A 19,105-nucleotide genomic window follows, 5' to 3' on the forward strand; every position below is an offset into this window, starting at 1 on the left:
AGCTTGTGTCCCGCGCGACATCATTGGTACCGAGCTCCATCTTCTTCACGTTCTTGTCCTTCTCCCCCGTGGCTTTACCTGTCGTCCGTTCTCCATCACAAGCTCTCGGAGAGCAGAGCAAAAGATCTCCTTCCCGAGAACACCCTCTCTCTCTCTCTCTCTCTCTCTAGCTGATGGTTCTCCGCGACCGCGAATGGAGGCCCGAAGAACCAGCCGCGACTCTTCGGTACGTTGCCAGCTCCGAGCTCGGTCCCGTGCTGTCGATCCGGGGGAAAAATCCGGACTTGACTTCGTTTCCGCTTCGTTTTCCGTTTCCTGCGAAATGGGTAGCGCCCTTTTGGCGGGACGGGTGCGTTGTTTTTTTGTAACGGGTGGTGATTTGGTCTTGGTGTTTTCTGGGCAGAGATCGAGCTCTCTGACGATCGGCGAGCGGATCTGTGCCGCTTTCATACCGCTCGCGTCGATAGCCGAGGTCGTGGCTTTCGCCGTCGGCAGTTGCTGCGAGAACCGGGCGAGGCGCGACAAGAAGGGTCGCTGCTACCGGTTCGGCGACGTCAACCGCCTCGCCAGCGAGACGAGATGTGAGTGCCTTTTGTTGCCGTGTTTGTTGTTAAAGCTGGGCGGAGAGAATTCGGTGTGAATGTATATTTATATACCTCTTCGTTAGTAAATGGAGAAAATGCTATTGGAGCTTGCGGAGGAACAGAACGATCCGGTTGATCTTGCTGGAAAATTCGAAATTTTGTGTTGAACAATCCTGAAAATGAGAGTCGATTATGTTTTTTTAGGCTTCGTGATTTCTCGAGATTGCAATGCATATGGCTGGTTTGGGTCGTTTGGAGGAGAGGATCTTCACTTTTATTTTCTGGTTTGACTTCGTGGGTTGCAGTTACAAGTAATGAAGTCGAAGCGCTGTACGAGCTTTTCAAGAAATTGAGCAGTTCTATTATTGACGATGGCCTAATTCACATGGTAGTTTCAACTAAATTTAAATTACATACCAGCGGTTGATGGTAATTCCCTCTGTTACATGGTTGATATCTACTTTTATGTGCCAGTAGCTGGTGATTCTTCTTGATTCTTGATAAGGTAGATAGCAGGATATATGCTCATTTTCACTCTGTATGTTGTGTCAAATACCAAACGAAATATTGTGAGAAACTGACTGAGCTTGCCAGCTATGTAGCTGGTGATGGGATCTAGTCTTGCCTCTGTCACTTAATGACTGTCTTCATGCAGGAAGAGCTTCAATTGGCACTACTCAGCACTCCTACGGGAGAGAATCTTTTCCTAGATCGGGTAATGCATCTCCTTCATCTGTACGGCACTACTTATAATTTTTCACGAAAGATGGATCAATTGATTTGTTCATTAATCATGGCAATGTAAGGACATCTGGTTGATAATCTGGTAGCATATATGGGTCCATACTTGGGGGGGACAGAGCATATTACACATTGATTACGTGACGAAAGTTTCTGTCTTGTTCCATTTCATCTCTGAAATCTGCAAATCTTATTAAAATCGGATGGGTGAATTATGGGTATGCCTCTATCGCTCCGGGAGATCTTTCATTGTGTGATCTGAAAATCCTTCAAAAAACAATGTGGAGGGACCGTCACTTGTTTTGGCCAAATATTTATTTGGTTCTTGTGGATAAGTAAAGAATTATTCTATAAAAATTGCCGCTTGTCTATGAGACATCTTGGATTATCTTTAGGCTCAGCACCCCTCTCTCTCTCTCTCTCTCTCATGTGCTGTGCGGTGGAACTTCACTTTGATGGCTTTGTTAGTGGATGGTGTCATAAAACTAGTATAAATGTGACAAGCGGATGGTAAAATCTCAAATTAATAGAACAATCAATTATTACGTGTCATCCAACTCAGCAAATTGATAGTTTAATGGAAATTAACAAAAGATAAATTTGTTATAAATGTAAGTTTGGGAGAAATTTTTTCAAAGGTGTATCGGTTTGAGGCTTTTGGTGGAAAAAAAATTAGTTTGGGGTAAATTTATTATATGTGTATTAGTTTGGAATTTTTCGTGTTATTAACTCCAAAGAAAAAGCTTAATCATTTGACCACGTGCTGTGCGCACTGTTTTCTTCCTACTTCCTCATTAATTGAAGAATTCCCGTGTACCGTGGACTTATAAAACAATATTCTATGCTTAGTTACCACGAAATGTTATATAGCCCTTTCAATATATCATAAAATAAAATAAAAATCACCTTTGACGTCTTTCAGTTGATTAATCTAGTAAAATTAAAATGCGGGACATCCAATTATTGCGAATAACGTAATATAAGGTGTTGATTCATAGATTTTTTTTTTTTTTTTTTTTTGAGAAACCCCTTTTGAGATTGATGAAGTTCGTATAGAAGGTAAAGAGATTGATAAAAAATAACGTAAACGACCAAAACGAGACCGAAAGTACGTAGTGAAAAGCTCATAACACCAAAAGAAATAGAACTTGTGTTATATCGATTGAGTTTGTAGCTTTTTATTTTTATTTTTTTATTGAGGAGAGAGAAGAATCAAAACACCTAACAAGGGTCGGGCCATGGAGTTTAACTCTTATGAGGAGGCTTATGAATTTTATAACAATTACGCTAAAGAAGCAAGATTTCACCATTGAATCAGCTGCCCCGATGTCTATTGCTATGTTTGGTGCATTTTGCGAGTCGTGCAGCACTTTTTCCTGCTGATGTCCTGACACCAAAGTTCTCCATTAGTTTGATCGTCGGCGCCGGGATTCCATACTAGTTCTCTGCTAGGATCGTGCGAAGTGTGGAACGTGCAAGATTGAAGACAGCTCGGACCGGTTTAGTGCTCCGGGATGGTCTTGAGGACCTCGACTATGCTGAACATGTCGAAAGTTCAAATGATGCAGCGGCTATCAGGGGAATGGTTCCGGCTTTTGCCCTTGTCATGCTTTAACCACTTATCATCGGGACCTTCTTCAGTGTGGAGATGCTGTCTTGTCTGGCGTTTTGGCCGGCTCTTTCGGTTCCGTTATTATGGTAATCTTTACCAAAGTAATCATTGTCTGTTTATTTTGATAGTTTGCGTTGCTGAAGGTATGTCCCTTGATAGAATGCTTGTTAAACTGGGTTAAGATAATTGTAGTTTCTTCATCGTTGGACAAAATTTGTGTAGGTTGGCGAATTGCTGAGTAATGCTCTTATCATCGTATCTATGACATTGTGGGAGCTTTACATCGGTTGTCTCATTTGATTGTAGTATTTTCTTGATGAATATTATTTGTTGGGCTCAGTTTCAAACAGACTGCAGTTTTGGCATCCGATGCTGGTGAAGCACGGAACAAAGCACAGAAGTACATTCAAGTATGCAGCTGCTCCAACCGCTCGAAATCTAGTTTTTGCCGATTATACTCATCCATGGTGTTTCAGTGACCTCCTAGGAAACCTGTTGGAAAATATGGCTTCGAATTGGGTAGAACAATGAAGTCGGATCTTTAGAATACTCAAATCAGACTTTGAGGCGTGATATCACTTTCTTTAAGGATTTATTTACCCCACAACATTGCTAATGGTCACCGGCAAATTTCCTCCAGGATACAACAAAGTCTCAAGTGAGAATACTAGATAGCAATTCTAGTATTTCTCCAGGATCTCTCATAGGAAGCAATTAGAAACAATGGCTGTAGTTTCTTTTAAAAGAAAAAAGACGAAAATGGAAGAAGATATATATATTTGATCTCAAAACAAATGTACTTATATATGTCTTTTGAATAAATGCAACTCTTCAAAAAATTGCAAAAGAACAAAGACAACCTTTCGGAAAAGGTTGTAAAATGAACAAGTATGTCTCAAAGGTTGCGTTGAAAAGGCATAAGAAATTCGGAATTAAATAAATAAATAAAAATAATTGTAACTTTTCGTGAACAGTCGCACTGTTTCAACAATACTTTATAATTAATTTTTTTTATAGAAATAAATCCGAATTTTCAATAAATAAAATAATGACCGTTGGTTAGTGCCAAATCTCGTCCACGTGCGCACTCACATCTTTTCGATGTGGGACAAGGCATCTCTTCATTTGTTTTATAAACAAATTACCAACAATCCCCCACTTTTGTTTATAAAACAAAACAAAAAATAAAACGTTAGAAATATACAACCAAAATTTCCGTAAGATTAATATACATACATAAAGGTCTCTTTCGAGTTAATCCTTTACTTAGTGCAAGTATCTCAAAGCCCTATCAAAGTGACAAGTAGCTCGGCTTTAAACTTGTACTTTATATAATAGAACCGGACATACCACACATACACTAACCTCTTGTTTCAGCGAGAAGTTCTATATTACTCCGCACTATTATGGCCTTGTGCTTAATCCTGTTTCATGAGCTCTCTAGAAAGCAACCCTAACTTTCGTAAGAAGCGGCACCACTTCTAAGCTCATATATGTAAAGTATCTACTATGTGTTTTTGTTACTATCAACACATTATAAGTTTGTACTATACTTCATTAAGAATTCAATCCAACCTACAAAACGTAACAGACGATACTGACTTCTCATATCAGGACTACGTCAATATCAAACAATCACATCCAATAACTTGTTCTTACCCATTAAACCTTGTAACTAGTGATGTTCTAGAAAAAGGTCGGGTTACCATTATTGGTGATTTCAATTAAAGGGTTTCAGCCCCGTTTCTTATGAGGTCATTATTACCATATCTCTTGGTAAAGCCTTTGTCAAGGGATCAGCAAGACTATTACTTGACCTCACGTAGACAATTGTTATGGTACCATCTTTAATCAATTGTCTCACATATTCATATCTTAGACTTATATGTCTAGACTTACAGTTATAGGTGCTACTATAGGTGCTACTATAGGCTCTTGCTAAAGTAGCCTGACTATCACAAAAGATAGAAATAGGAGGCATAGGACTAGGTCATAATTTGATATTTAACAACAAATTCATAGTCCATTTAGCATCTTTCTCAAATTCTATTAAAGCAACGATTCAAGTTTCATAGTTGAGTGAATTATGCACATTTGTTTCTTGCTCGCCCAAGAAACAACACATTCACGTAATGTGAAAATTAATCCATTAGTGGATTGTTTATCTCTCACACTTGCAATCTAACTAGCATCGGTATATCTTTCTAATATAGCCGAATTATTATAGAACAATAAGATAACTCTCTAATGTTCTATATTGGATTACTAGAATTTACTCAACTTGCATATATTAAAGTAATATCAGGTCTAGATAATGTATCGCATACATCAAAAACCAATATCACTCACATTAAAAACTCTCCACCAGGAATCAAATGGAGTACTCATATATTTGAAAACAAGATGTTTAAATCTATGCAACATCTTCTCCATGTAATCACTTTAGCTCAAAGAATAACCCCCACTATTTTTTTAAATTTTAATACTTAAGATAGTATCTGCTTCTCCTAAATATTTCATTTTGAAAATGAAAGCTAGATACTTCTTAGTCTCAATGACTTCAAGTCCCCTTCGGATACCCCCACCACAAGAATATTTCATGAGGCATCCAATCAAAATTATGCATTGTCAAATTTCATGCTCAATGAAATACATACATCAAAATAGAAAACCAATGCAATTCTACTCTCTTGGCTCATTTATGCTATTCCTTAGAATCAAATCTATGAGGTGCAAGGACAGCAAATAGAACACATTAGAACCAAACAAGGGACACCCAAAAAACCCACTCAGTATCTCCAGATTGCCTCCATAAATAGAGCACTACATATCATCCCATGCATGTAAGAACATTCTCTAAAAATTTAGTAAATACGAGCGAATCAAGTATCGAGGTATCAAAAGTGCATAAACTGGAATTGAGAGAGGCAAAAAGAAGATACCGGCAATTCTAGGAATGGAATCAACAACGTCGAATAATCCAAATCTTCTAAAAGGTATAATCAGATCCATACCTCATTTCTTCATCAAATTGCACGCAAGGGCAAAACCATAAATTTAACATTATTATGCTTGAAACCATTAGATAATATGATTGAATCGAATTTTCATGCCACTGTTTATGTGCTCGCATAAGCCCATAATAACATAAACATTCATGCACATATTAATCCAGGACATCAAGCAATCAAGCCGATTCCAATTAATCTTGTGCTTGAATGCATGGCTAAAAAATACTAAAGCATGAAACTAATCAAGACCAAAAGTCTAGCTCAATCACACGATACCAAAATTCTATAGACACCTTCCAGTTCTAGTTCAAAATTCATACGCTCGTGTCAATCTCGTAATGCATTGCGATTGAACTCACTTTTCTTGGTCAACCGCCTACAATGATTAACAGCTCAAGCATACACATGCATACCAATTTCTTGTTACTGAAGTCTTAAATAGGGGCATATCGCATCTCTTCAATTCTATCATTATCCCACACATGGAATTGAACACACACGCCAAAAGATGACTAAAGACCTCAATGACAAATAATGTAGCAGTTTACGTGCTAAACATGGAGATAAAAATATCGCATACCTTAGCATATAAGCCGATAAGCAAAAAGCAATACCTCAGTACATTCTCAAGTAATCCTCCAAAGCATCCATGAATGACCCAACATTTGCCTTCTGGAAGAAACTCCCCACTCTCTTTGACCTCTTTGTGACCAATGCTCTATTCTCCAGTATCATTTCTTCATCATCAGATGCACAGATAAGACTCGGTGAATCACTATCAAATGCCCATCGTGACTTCGAGATGGTCCTCTCGTGAACAAATTCTCCATCCTCAACCATACTGTCATCTTGATCACCAGCCTCACTTTGCTCCTGATGCAATGCCTGGGCCTTGCATCCAGATGCACTGAGAGATATAGATTGATCAACCACAGGAAGATCAGATCCATGTACCGGATCCAATGAGATAGAGGAGTTCAAAACACATCCACCAGACTATCATTCGGTGACAATGTAGATGGAGCCATAGGAAGACTTAAAATAGTGGTGGCCGAAACCACTCGGTTCTTGGATGATATCCTGATTTCCCTGTCCTCCACATATGATTCAGTTTCGCTCACTTTTCACACACGCAATTGAAGCATCTTATTTCCACGCTTCAAATTGGGATCCAAAATTTCTGGCCACGATGGGTGACCTTTGCGAAGCGGAGGCTCCCACTTCGCCTGATCCTCCGTGCAGGGGAGCGTTAAAGGGCCGGATATCCTCTCCAATAGCCATCTCATTGTTGTACTCTGTATGAACCGACCACATCGAGCCACTGCTCGACCAAGTCCGTAGAGCGGCACAGAGACCTCGCGTAAGGTAACATCAAAGAAAATATCGATGGACAGTCAGAAAATGTCAAGACTTGAAACTCAAGAATGGAAAAGCGGAATTACGAGTAATTCCCAATTTGAGGAAAGGTACGAAGAGAGGAGAAAGAAAAACCGCTTAAACCATCACAAAACCCTCATGCAGAGGAAGGAATCGCCAAGATTGGTTCTCCGGCGGATCCGAAAACTGCTCGAATCTTTGAACAAGGTGGAAACAGGGAGAATTCGAAAACAAAACCATCATGATTGTTGGGGAGCGACTAGAGCGGCACCGGCGAAATTGGACTAAAACGGACAAGGCACCGAAGGGCCTTGTTGGAAGTCGCCGAGTCCGTGAACTGACCTTGTTAATAGATTGGCAATTGGATTGATGACAAACGCTTCGGTTATCATTGACGATCGGAATCGTGGCCAACAGAAAGGTCTCGATCGAGATCCAGTCTCTTTAGGTTCTCAGCCATGAAGCAGAATGCTTTGAGCTCTTTTGAAACTATGGCCGACGCCGACGAGCACGGAAGCCATCCAGGAGCAGACCCGTTGGCAAGTGAAAGAACTTGTCCACGTCGATGAACCCAACCCACTCGCTTGTTTTTGGTGCCTGCATCACTCAATGGGCAAACTTGGCGTCTTGCGTCTTAATCTACGGCTACACGTGCTTCGAAATGTTGTAATCGACGTTGGCAAGGGATTCGATTATGTCGTCTATGTCATCCTCGCTATTGTTGTCGTAGATGAACCAGCGCTACACTCCAATTCAGGCATGATAAATGACCCATTCCCCGATGAACCACCGTTTCCCCATCAAAGAAGATATCCTGCACTAATGCACAAAATAACCAAGAGACGCAATCCGAAGAAACATTGCAGTGTTCCCATTCAGTGCTAAGAATATTGATGCCATCAAATAATATAATATTGGGATCTATAAAAGCGCGGCAACAATTAGAGCGAAGGAGGCAGCGAAAAAAGGATCCGTATTTCCCTGGCAATGAAGTCCCACATTCTGGTCAGCGCACTCTACATTGTAAATGGCTTCCCAGCAACTTCACCTCCCTTGCTCGTGCGATCTTGTTTCAACACATCTAGACTTATGAATTTGATCAACTCTGACTCCATTGTTACACAAATAAATCCTTAAAATTGTTGGAAAATATGGCTTCGAATTGGGTAGAACAATGAAGTCGGATCTTTAGAGTACTCAAATCAGACTTTGAGGCGTGATATCACTTTCTTTAAGGATTTATTTGCCCCACAACATTGCTAATGGTCACCGGCAAATTTCCTCCAGGATACAACAAAGTCTCAAGTGAGAATACTAGATAGCAATTCTAGTATTTCTCCGGGATCTCTCATAGGAAACAATTAGAAACAATGGCTGTAGTTTCTTTTAAAAGAAAAAGACGAAAATGGAAGAAGATATATATATTTGATCTCAAAACAAATGTACTTATATATGTCTTTCGAATAAATGCAACTCTTCAAAAAATTGCAAAAGAACAAAGACAACCTTTCGGGAAAGGTTGTAAAATGAACAAGTATGTCTCAAAGGTTGCGTTGAAAAGGCATAAGAAATTCGGAATTAAATAAATAAATAAAAATAATTGTAACTTTTCGTGAGCAGTCGCATTTGTTTCAACAATACTTTATAATTAATTTTTTTATAGAAATAAATCCGAATTTTCAATAAATAAAATAATGACCGTTGGTTAGTGCCAAATCTCGTCCACGTGCGCACTCACATCTTTTCGATGTGGGACAAGGCATCTCTTCATTTGTTTTATAAACAAATTACTAACAAAACCTTGTCTGACTGAACAGATGTTTTTTCCTTGACGTCTTGAATTTGCTTTCAGGCTAGTGCTTTCGAGTATGTGAAGACCCTTGCGTCGCGGTCTCGAGGTTTGACACTTTACTCTGAGAAAGTACGAAAGCTTGCGTCACGGTCCCGAGGTGTGACACTAGACCCTGAGATAGAACAGGAGGTTGCTGAGATAAAATGAAAGCTTGCGTTCGAGATAGAACGGGAGCTTGTCGTAATTGCTAAAAGTGGAGAGACCATTGGCTCTCCGCTGAAGGACACTTCAGGCCTAGCACTTATAATCCTCATCCATCTAATGGCAGCGTCATCAGCGACTCAGTTTGCTCCTAAAGATCTATTTCCGTGTTGTTTGCATGAGCTGATGAACCTCTCTAGCTCCTCCGCTGCTTCGGACAATTCGAGCAAGAGCTTTTAAATAAGGTTTGGGATTATCCAAATTACTCATTTGTTTTTTAATTTTATTAAAGAAACAGTATCAAGAACAAGAATGAACAGGCGATCAGGGGGAGACTCTTGCTTGTCGATCTCTATTCCTCCTCGTACATTAAGTATGTCGCTTTCACTAGTAGCGGCTATTCCCCTCGTAGCGAGGAACAATAAAAAAAAGGACATAGGAAATTTATATGGTTTGGTTAGAATGTTGGAACTTACGTCCATAGAAAGAGCTAACAAGTAATTCACCAATAAATCGGAGAATTAAAAAATTACAATCACTCAAGCTTAAGTGTTTCCCAACTGTATAAAAACTTACGGTGTTTAGCCTTACATTATTGCCCAACAAATTACACAAGTGCTGTGTGTCCAAAGAGCTCTGCGAATAAGTACAAAGGAGAGCTCTTCTCACGTCTAACACCTCCTCTCTTACATTTCACTCTTTTATGCCCATATATATATTGAGGTTTATTGTGCATTTATTGGGATGGAGACAACGGACAAGTCACATGATTCAACCACTTGCGTTGAAAAGGAGGAGCTTTCGTGTGAGACCAAATCTTCTTCGTTTATGTGTAAAACGCGGGCTTGAAATAAAAAACTAAGTCAGGGGCCCAAAGTCCAAATTTACGCCATTTCTCAGCCCATTTCTAAATCTCTCTGCGGCTGAAAAAGAAATAAAAGAGTGACTTGAAGGAAAAGGAAGATAAGAAAGCGAACGAGAAAGAAAGAGTGACCAAATCTTCTTCGTTTATAAGAGGACCGTATAAAGAACGTTAAAGAAAGAAAGCGAAAAACAGAGGTGATGAGTGTAGAGAGAGCAAACGAGGATGTTGTGACCTCCTTTAACGGAGATTTAGCTAATAGATTACTAAACTTAGACTTAGCTTGGGCTCCCCTAAGACCTAACTAATTTGCAACTTTGATTCAAATTATTAGCATGCAAATAATTTTTTTTATTCTAGAGTTGTGCCTAATCTATTTTGATGGGTTGATAAAAAAATCCAAGTGTAGTAGAGCACTTTCTTCTGTAAATGGGAGATTGTGATATGAGATTTGATTGCACTAAAAATCTCTACAACGCCATTTCGGTGCATTTTTCTCTTTTATTTTCAAAAATATTTACGCAAGCAATTTGGATTGACTATAACCTAGCCACCAATATGCAAGATGATTATGGGGGTGTGAAGTCAATAAAAATAACACTTAATAAGCAAAAGCAATAAATAAATTGCTAGAATAGGGAAATAAGTTAAATACCTCAATGCAAGCCAAACATAGTAATTAATTTTCCAAATATTATCGATACCAAAATTTTGATGTCTTATTTAGTAATTTAGGGATCAATCCTAGCCCCTAGCAAAAGAATTTAAATTGCATATAGTCATTAGGAGCGTACTTCATTTAAATGCATTTGATCAAATCGGCAGTGGATGGTTTTGAGCTTAGTTAAATCATCTAGATTGAGCCCATAAGAGAATCAAAATTCGGCCCCAAGCCCATAGGACATAGAGAAAATATTGGGTGAAATTGGAGTAGCTACTACAGTGATGCACAAGTCCATTACGCGTGTCGCTTGCCTGTGGCCAGCGACCGGCCACAAGGGAGGGCCGGCGAGGGTCGCTTTTGTCGAATTCGGCGAGGGTCGCCCTCGCTGGATCCAATGAAAGCAACGACGGCCATGGATGAGCGTCGGCATGCTGGTGAGTGCTTCGTCCATGGCTGGTTGCTGCAATCGAGCGACATCCATGGCCTTAGAAGGGAAAAAGAAAAGGAAGAAAGCGACAGTGAAGAAGAGAGAGAAATGGAGGAGAGAGAGACAAGGTGTCTGACAGTCTAACAACAGAGGAGCCAAAGCAAAAGCGAGTGGAGAGATAGAGAATGGGGCCCGCCAGAGTTTTAAACGTTTCCGACTTGTGGGTCTGGGTACGACACGTGTCACAAGATAAATAGGGGATAAGTATACTGATGGTGCCATAAGTTGTGTACGGCGTTCACTTTGGTGCCAAAAGTTTCCGTCGGATCACTTAAGTGCCAAAAAATTTGAAAAACGCTCACTTTGGTGCCAACGCCGATCTGAACTGCCGGAAATCCGACGTGACCTTTTTTTTTTATGAATTTCTTATACTGATGTGGCTCGCCGGAAAGTCCAGTCAGCAAGTAAACCACCAAATGACGTCGTTTGGTGTCTTAAACCCCAAATCGAAACCCTAAATCCTCAAATTGAGAGAGAGAGAGAGAGAGAGAGAGAGAGAGAGAGACCATGGCGGCGGCATTGTCTTCTTCCCCAAAGAACAACACCAGCGCAGAGAGAGAGAAGCCATGGCAGCATCATCTTCTTCTCCGAAGAACAACACCAACGGAGAGAGAAGCCATGGCGATGTCGTCTTCTTCCTCGGAGAACAACACCAACAGAGAGAGAAGCCATGGCGGCGGCGTCTTCTTCCTCGAAGAACAACACCAGCACCAGTCACTCTTTGAACAGAGCCTAATCCACCATCTCCATCTGCGCCTTCCTTGTTTCCCTCGCACTCCTCGTCTTCTCTCTCTCTCTGCACCTTCAATCCCCCTTCTTCCTCCTTCTCCTCTGCCCTCGCCTCCTATTTTCCCATCAGTTCTTGGCCGAGCGATGGTGGCCGAGTACGGTGGCTGAGCGACGGTGGCCAAGCGACGGTGGTCGAGCATGATGGCCAAGTGACGGTGGCCAAGCAAGCTTGGTCGGTGAGGATGAACAAAAAAAAAACCCTAATTTTAATCACAAATGAGCTATACAGCGTCGTTTTTCCTAAGCCATCCACATAGGATGGCAAAACGACGTCGTTTTCTTAAGTAGGACAGAAAACGACGTTGTTTAAAGAGTTTATCGATTTTTTTTTTTTAAATATAAAGCCACGTAATCATTTTGGCTGGAATTTCTCACCGGTGGCACCAAAGTGATCGTTTTTTCTCCGATTTGACACTTAAGTGATCCGGCGGAAACTTTTGGCACCAAAATGAGCGTCGTACACAACTTATGGCACTATTAGTTTACTTATCCCAGATAAATAGATTAATATTTTGCTGAGTTGGCTACAACTCGGATAGCCAATATTTTCTCCGAGGAGGGAGATAGAAACTCCCCACGTCAAGTACCGGAGTGCTGTTCATCGCTCCTTGACCGCTGTTTGGTCTTGCTCTTTGTTGCTGGTTCGTTCGTTGCCAAGCCATCAACGCCAGTCCGTGACCGGTGAACTTCCTGCTGTGCACGCTGCTGCTAACGACGTGCCATACTTGATCCTGTCTTTGCTCAACCTGTGCCGATGCTTTCCCTGCGAAGCAACCTGGCTTTGATGGCCTTGTTGTAGCAGTTCCCAGCGAGATTCAAAGTCCAGGCTCCAGCGCTAGGGTTTCTACCCATGGCCATTGGAGGGAATTCGCTCTCAGTCAAGAAAATTCACTTGGTGGACCGGTGAAAAAGGAAAAGAAGAAAATAAAACTGTGCAGATGTGATTCTTGAGGGACACTAGACTAATAGGACATATTCAGGAAAAGGAACACACATGGCTGAATAATGAGGGAGCAACTTGGCAAAGAAAGAAGCAAAGACTGAGAATCGGAGAATACATTCAGAAGGAAGAGAGAGAGGTCCAGCGTCATCATCGCGATCATCTCATCATCCATACTCTCTGTCTACATATGGAAGTCTCACCCCTTATGGTCCCAATCTCCTTTATCTTATCTTGTTTATCTATCTTCTTTACTCATCGCATGAGCACAATCAGAGGCAATTGACAATTTATGTTCATCTTCTAGTCCGTATTCTTTATAAAGGGATCGCTCGTGTACTTTATAGATTGAAAATGGCCGGCTCCACTATGATTGGTTTCTCTGACTCTTGCAGGTCTGAGAGCCGTTGTTGCTCATCCTTTGGGTGTTATTTTTACTAGAAGTTCTGCTGAAATTGCTGCCAATCGGTCAGCCCATGGCCGGTCATTGTGAATCTTTGCCGCCGGTCCCCGCTGTGAACACTGAGCCAGCTTGCACTGCAGTAGCCTTGCCACTGAGAGCACCACCAAGCTGACCTGCGAGCACCACCTTAACATCACCGTCCCTCTGCCGTCCGAGTCCACCGTTCATACAGAGATAATGCAATATTTATACAACCCCTATAAAAGATCATCCACTAAACATACTTCACATAAAAAGGAAAGGCAGATGTTTTTTATTTTTTTGGTAAGAAGGAAAGGCAGATGTTTATATAGAGATTATGCAATGTTTCATCTCTCTCTCCCCCTTTATTTTTTCCATACAGACGTGCCTGTTCTCCCTTAAGATAAGCAGCCATAAGGAAGAAAACTATTCTAAACTGCCGTTCTTCTTGCCTTTGGCCTTCACTTCTTCAGCAGAACTGGCCTCAGCGGCAGCTTTTACGAGGGTGGATTAATGGCCTTTCTTATCTTAAACACAGCCCAAGCAGTTCGGATAGCATGTGCTGCAACATCTAGGCCTTCGTTTGCTGCATGAGCCGCTTATTCTCCATACCTGCATTACAGAACAAAGTTAAAGCGTCGTAAAACTTAAACCTTCTAACTTCATTTTGTTGGAGTAAAGAACAAAGAAACTTTGCCTGGGGAAAAATATCAATTCTTGTGCAGAGCAAATCAGAGGATATCTTCAGCAGCAATATGTTCAACTCATAGCAAGTTAGCGACTAATTTTGGTACTCCTCATTGGTCGTTAGGTACACTTGGCATTTACATGACTATTGGCCAAATGATTATGATCAGAAAAGGACCCATCTCAAAAGCGACGACATAGTTATTGCCAAAAAGATGATTCCACAAAGACGGAACAGTAGTGCAATGCAACTTGCCCAACAATATGTATGATTACTCCGAGGAACATAGCCCCAATTAGATCAGCAACACCTACTGCTATATACGCAAGTGGAGTCAGTAAGTTGATCACATTGTGTCAATATACCTCTGTGAAACAAGTCCTGTCGTCGCCACTGATGTGGTTGACCTGACATTCTTTCTAGCAACTTCAACAGCATCGTGAACCTTATCTGCAACAATACCAACAAAAGATCATTGTGAAGAAAACAACTGAGCTAATTAACGGGAGTGTGGACAACCTGGTTTTAATTGTGCATAACCCTGCTGAAAAAATGACATGAAACCAGCAAACTAATCAAGACAGAATAACAAGCCTACATTAACTTGGCAGAGCACAAACCAACAAACTAAAAGTGATTGCTACATAAGTAGCATCTGACTGAGGAAACCAACAAACTAATTAAGACAGAACAACAAGCCCACGTTAATGTATTCCAAAGTTCCTATTCTCGACATCGTAATCGGATGCTATATGGCAGGTTTCGAACTCTTATCTAATTTATTTTGCCACGATGCCCTGCAGTTAAGAGCTTGCCCTTTGGTTTAATTCACAACTGAGTGCAGAGAAGCAAGCAAAGATGGACATGCAAACATGAATAACATTCAGCTTTCATCAGTTTCTGCTACAAAAAATAAAAAATACAAGTGACCTACTTAAGATAGTCTCAAGCTATCCATCAAATGCTCCAAAACTGGCAAACATACTTTAAGTTGGCAGAGCACGAACTGGAAATTGAAGTGATTGCAATGTAGTCACATAGGGTTATCCAGAATTGAAGTGAATCCAAGTCAAGACGAACTAGCAAAGCACAGATCAAAGTGACATCGTAAAAACCTTCATGCTCAGCACAAAGTTATCTAGAAATCGTAAAAACTAGCAAACCCAATAGTCCAGAAATCGTTGGACTGAGGAAAAAGAGGCGAAGTGGCGAGCGGTGTCGAGAGTGAAGAGGTGAAGTAAGAAGGGCTTGTTGATAGCAAAGAGCTGAAGAGGTGAAGTGAGATAGGTTCGTTGAGAGCGAAGGATCCATCAAGAGTGAAAGAGAGAGGAGACGCGAAGGACAGAGGAGCGTCTCTTTAGGATTTGTTTTTAGAAGGGGTGAAAATGGAAGTATACTTGGTATATGAGGGGTAAAATGGGAAGTTTGACATTTTCATTAAGTTAAGACTCTGCGTTCCAAAAATGCAACTTTTCAAGACATTTCCAACCTTGCATTTAGCTAAAGTCCTTTGGAGAGATTTTAGAGATGCAATTGCATCTTCCCGGTGAGTAAAAAAAGTAGCCAAATGCCATTTGCATTTGGTTAAGTCTTTGTGAAGTATTGGTAAAGAAAAAATAAAAGAAAAAGAAAAAGAAAATTAAAACAAAATAAAATAAAAAGAGAAAAATCATAGTAAACAATATATATATATATATATATATATATTTAAAAAGAGATAATAAAAAATGTGGGCTGAGTACAATTAGTCTGGTTTGGACTGAGAATATAGGCCAATTTGTATGAGGTGTTTTGGGACCAGTCCAAATTTTTAACCTAACTCGGACTTATAGGGTCCGAATTAGACCACTTTCAAACTGGGTCACCAAGCTAAGTCACATTTTCCAGAAATAAAACATAAAAATAAAAAATGAAAATTTGTTTAAAAATTTGACTTTAATTGGTTTCATTAGATTTGTAGCATTAATACTAGTTTAGAATTAGTTTTAGACTTTTCTAGATTAGAATACTCATAGTTTAGGTTTTAATAAACATTTTAGTTTAGCATTAAAAATGCGAAAACCCTTTAAAAATTGAACTTAATATTGAACAAGCTCTTAAGCCTTTACAATAGGTTTCCGCTTTTAACTTAATATTGAACAAGCTCTTAAGCCTTTACAATAGGTTTCTGCATTGTTAGAATTGCGCATTTCCATTTTGATTACATACTTGAGCACTTTCAATTCATTGATTGTTTTCTTTTTTGGCACGGTTGGGATTTCAATATGGACACTTAACGGATTAGACTCTTAATTGGTAAAAAGATTGCATGAACATCTTAGTTGACGAATAATTGAGTTTAGGTACCCAAAGAGCACTAGTTAAATAGCTAGTGTAATCAAGTTCCTGACACTAGATCTTTAGTTATGTTGGGAGTAAGATATCCTCCCATATCTCATCTGGTTTTTAACCAACCTCAATAGGTTAGTCGCAACTCCTCATATAAAATTTTGATAGAGTTAACCTAGACTTAAAATGAAAAAATCAATGTCATGCGATGTATGAACTTGGGAGAGTCTGCTTTTGTGATTGATAAACAAATAACTCTTTCTTTTTTGATTTTATTTTATCTAATTTAATTAAGATTTCGGTTAAAAATTTTGGATTTAGGCCAAAATGATATCATTTTAGTTTTATATTTCACGTTTTAGTAAGGTAATGTCATGCAGGAGAGAGAAAATATTAAAAAAAAATTATGTTGATATTTTCCATTAATCTAACTAGATGGAGTTAACAGAATGACTCAATTGCACTAATTTGGCAAGTTTTAAAACTTGATAGCACTTTTTATAAGTTGTAGGATCCTATTGCACATTTGTGACAAGTTTTATGACTTATAAGGTACTTCTCCCTAATAAATAACAGCAATGATCATATTGTCCATTCTTTGACACTAACATTGGAGTCCCTTATCATCAAGATACTATTTAGCTTAATCTTTACAAATTATAAATTGTGAACGTGATTGTCATTTCATGTTATGCATTCTAATTATTTAGGTAGATGTAAACATAAGCATATAAGTGAAGTCTCTAATTCACTATTATAGAATTTAATTACAACATGTAAAAACTTGGTTCGAGATAAATGAATTTGTCATTTAAGAACTGATTACTTAAACAATAATTCTGATTTTCCTTTTGTCAATCATGGAGTAACAAACTTAAGTATTCTTAGTTACATTAAAATGATTATTTCGATGAGATCAATAATTAATAATGCTTGATTTTGGATATGTGGGAAATATTTAGGCTAAAAGGTGAAATAACCGTTCCATTTAAATTAGAACTAGATTATGAGCACACCGTGTGCGTGCGTGCTTGCTTTCGCCGTCTTTCTTGTAAAATAATAATAACAATATTTACAGTCAATCTTGACATCCAAAAACAGGGGAAAGTATCGGAAAAGTCCTAAATTTATTGCATTGATTCCAATTCAGTCATAAACCTCTCAATTGGATCAATTTAATCCTAAACCTTTTCATATTGATATCAATTGAGTCCATCCGTTCAATTTATGCCGAAAATTACTAACATGGATGTCGATCGTCCTAGATGGCATACCTAGTGCTAACATTGACATTTTCATTTAGTTTTTAATTATTTTTTGAATTTTTTTTATTGATTTTTCCTCTTCTTCTTCTTTTTTTTTCCCTTCCTTCCTTATTGTCCTTTGCCAGCCCTCGTCATGGCCGATGAGGGTGGTTGGAGCGCCCTCACCGGCCACAAGTGAAATCGGCCCTCGTCGGCCTTTGGCAAGGGCTGGTGAGTGTTGGGAAACCCTCGCCAACGCCGAGGTTGGCGAGGGGACCTTGTGGCAAAGGTGGCCTTGCTCGGATGGTGAGGGGCCTTGTCTAGGCAAGGTCGGCCCTTGCTAGCCCTCGTCGGCTTCTAATATTGGCAAGGGTCCTTGCCAAAGGCCAGTAAGGGCTTCCCACTACTCACCAGCCATCATGGAGGTTGGCGGAGAAAAACAAAGAAGAAGAAAAAAAAAATGAAAGAGAAGGAAAAAAAAGGTATAAAAAGGAAAGGAAAAAAATAAAAAAAAATCAAAAAATTGAAAAAATAATTAAATATATATAAAAATGACCACGTTAGCACCGATCATGCTACATAGAACAACTGGCGTTTATATCAGCAATTTTTAACATAAATTAGCTAGATAGACTTAATTAGTACTAATACCAAAATGTTTAAGATTAAATTGGTCCAATTGACATGTATATGATTAAATTATTACAAATGTAATAGGTTTAGAATTTTTGTGTACTTTTCTCCCAAAAAATGTGAAGATGTAAATGTGAACAATCAAATTGAGTAATACATTTAATTGTGATAATCTTCATAAAGTTTCTTAGAAACTTCTTGCGATGGCACTCATCGTAATTTCACCGAAAGCTGTCCCCCTAATTATAATAATGTATATATAAAACATAAGAAAAGAAAAAGAAAAAAGCTTCGCATTACTTTCTGGTCGGTCCAAAAGTCGACTCAAAGAACGAACAAATTTCTCGCATTCCCACACCTTTTCTTTAATTATAAAAACCAGAAAATTCAAATTTTATTTTTTATGTTTCGCCAAGGAAATGAATAAGCAACGAAGAAGAAGCCACAGATTTGCACCCATCATTATCAGTGCCTGAAATACATTAATACATTAAGTCATAATGAATAGTTCTACTGTATGTATTTTGTCAGAGGTTTGCGGATATTAGAGAAATCATGTTGTCCAAGATTTAGAAACTGAAAGGCCATGGCCAGTAGACATAGAACCAATGCATGATACAACAAATAAAAATGGAAATGGATTTGTTGTGGAAATAGATACTAAATCTCCTTAATGTTGTGAATTGATCAATCAAGGGTGCATTTGTTTGGCGGAAAACTTGATGATA

At 39.2% G+C, this 19,105-nt stretch overlaps 1 protein-coding gene across 10 annotated transcripts; it reads left to right on the forward strand.

The window, feature by feature from the left end:
* On the forward strand, window positions 1-9,575 carry LOC104439982 (calcineurin B-like protein 10). 10 transcript variants are annotated; one of them, XM_039308921.1, is made up of 7 exons: window positions 2-226; window positions 404-581; window positions 890-972; window positions 1,240-1,299; window positions 2,693-3,023; window positions 3,278-3,347; window positions 9,178-9,575. In XM_039308921.1, exons 1-5 carry the CDS (start codon window positions 194-196, stop codon window positions 2,714-2,716), a joined length of 378 nt encoding a protein of 125 aa, XP_039164855.1. In that variant the 5' UTR covers window positions 2-193; the 3' UTR covers window positions 2,717-3,023; window positions 3,278-3,347; window positions 9,178-9,575. The 10 variants fall into 10 exon arrangements, 7 of the variants coding, with proteins under 7 accessions (XP_039164851.1, XP_039164850.1, XP_039164855.1 ...); XR_005549546.1 differs by having other exon boundaries at window positions 6-226; window positions 890-1,013; XM_039308920.1 differs by having other exon boundaries at window positions 6-226; window positions 2,736-3,023; window positions 3,160-3,347.
* The last annotated feature ends 9,530 nt before the right edge of the window (window positions 9,576-19,105 follow it).

The sequence above is a fragment of the Eucalyptus grandis genome, chromosome 3 (assembly GCF_016545825.1).
Source record: "Eucalyptus grandis isolate ANBG69807.140 chromosome 3, ASM1654582v1, whole genome shotgun sequence".
In the NCBI taxonomy this organism is placed as follows: domain Eukaryota; kingdom Viridiplantae; phylum Streptophyta; class Magnoliopsida; order Myrtales; family Myrtaceae; genus Eucalyptus; species Eucalyptus grandis.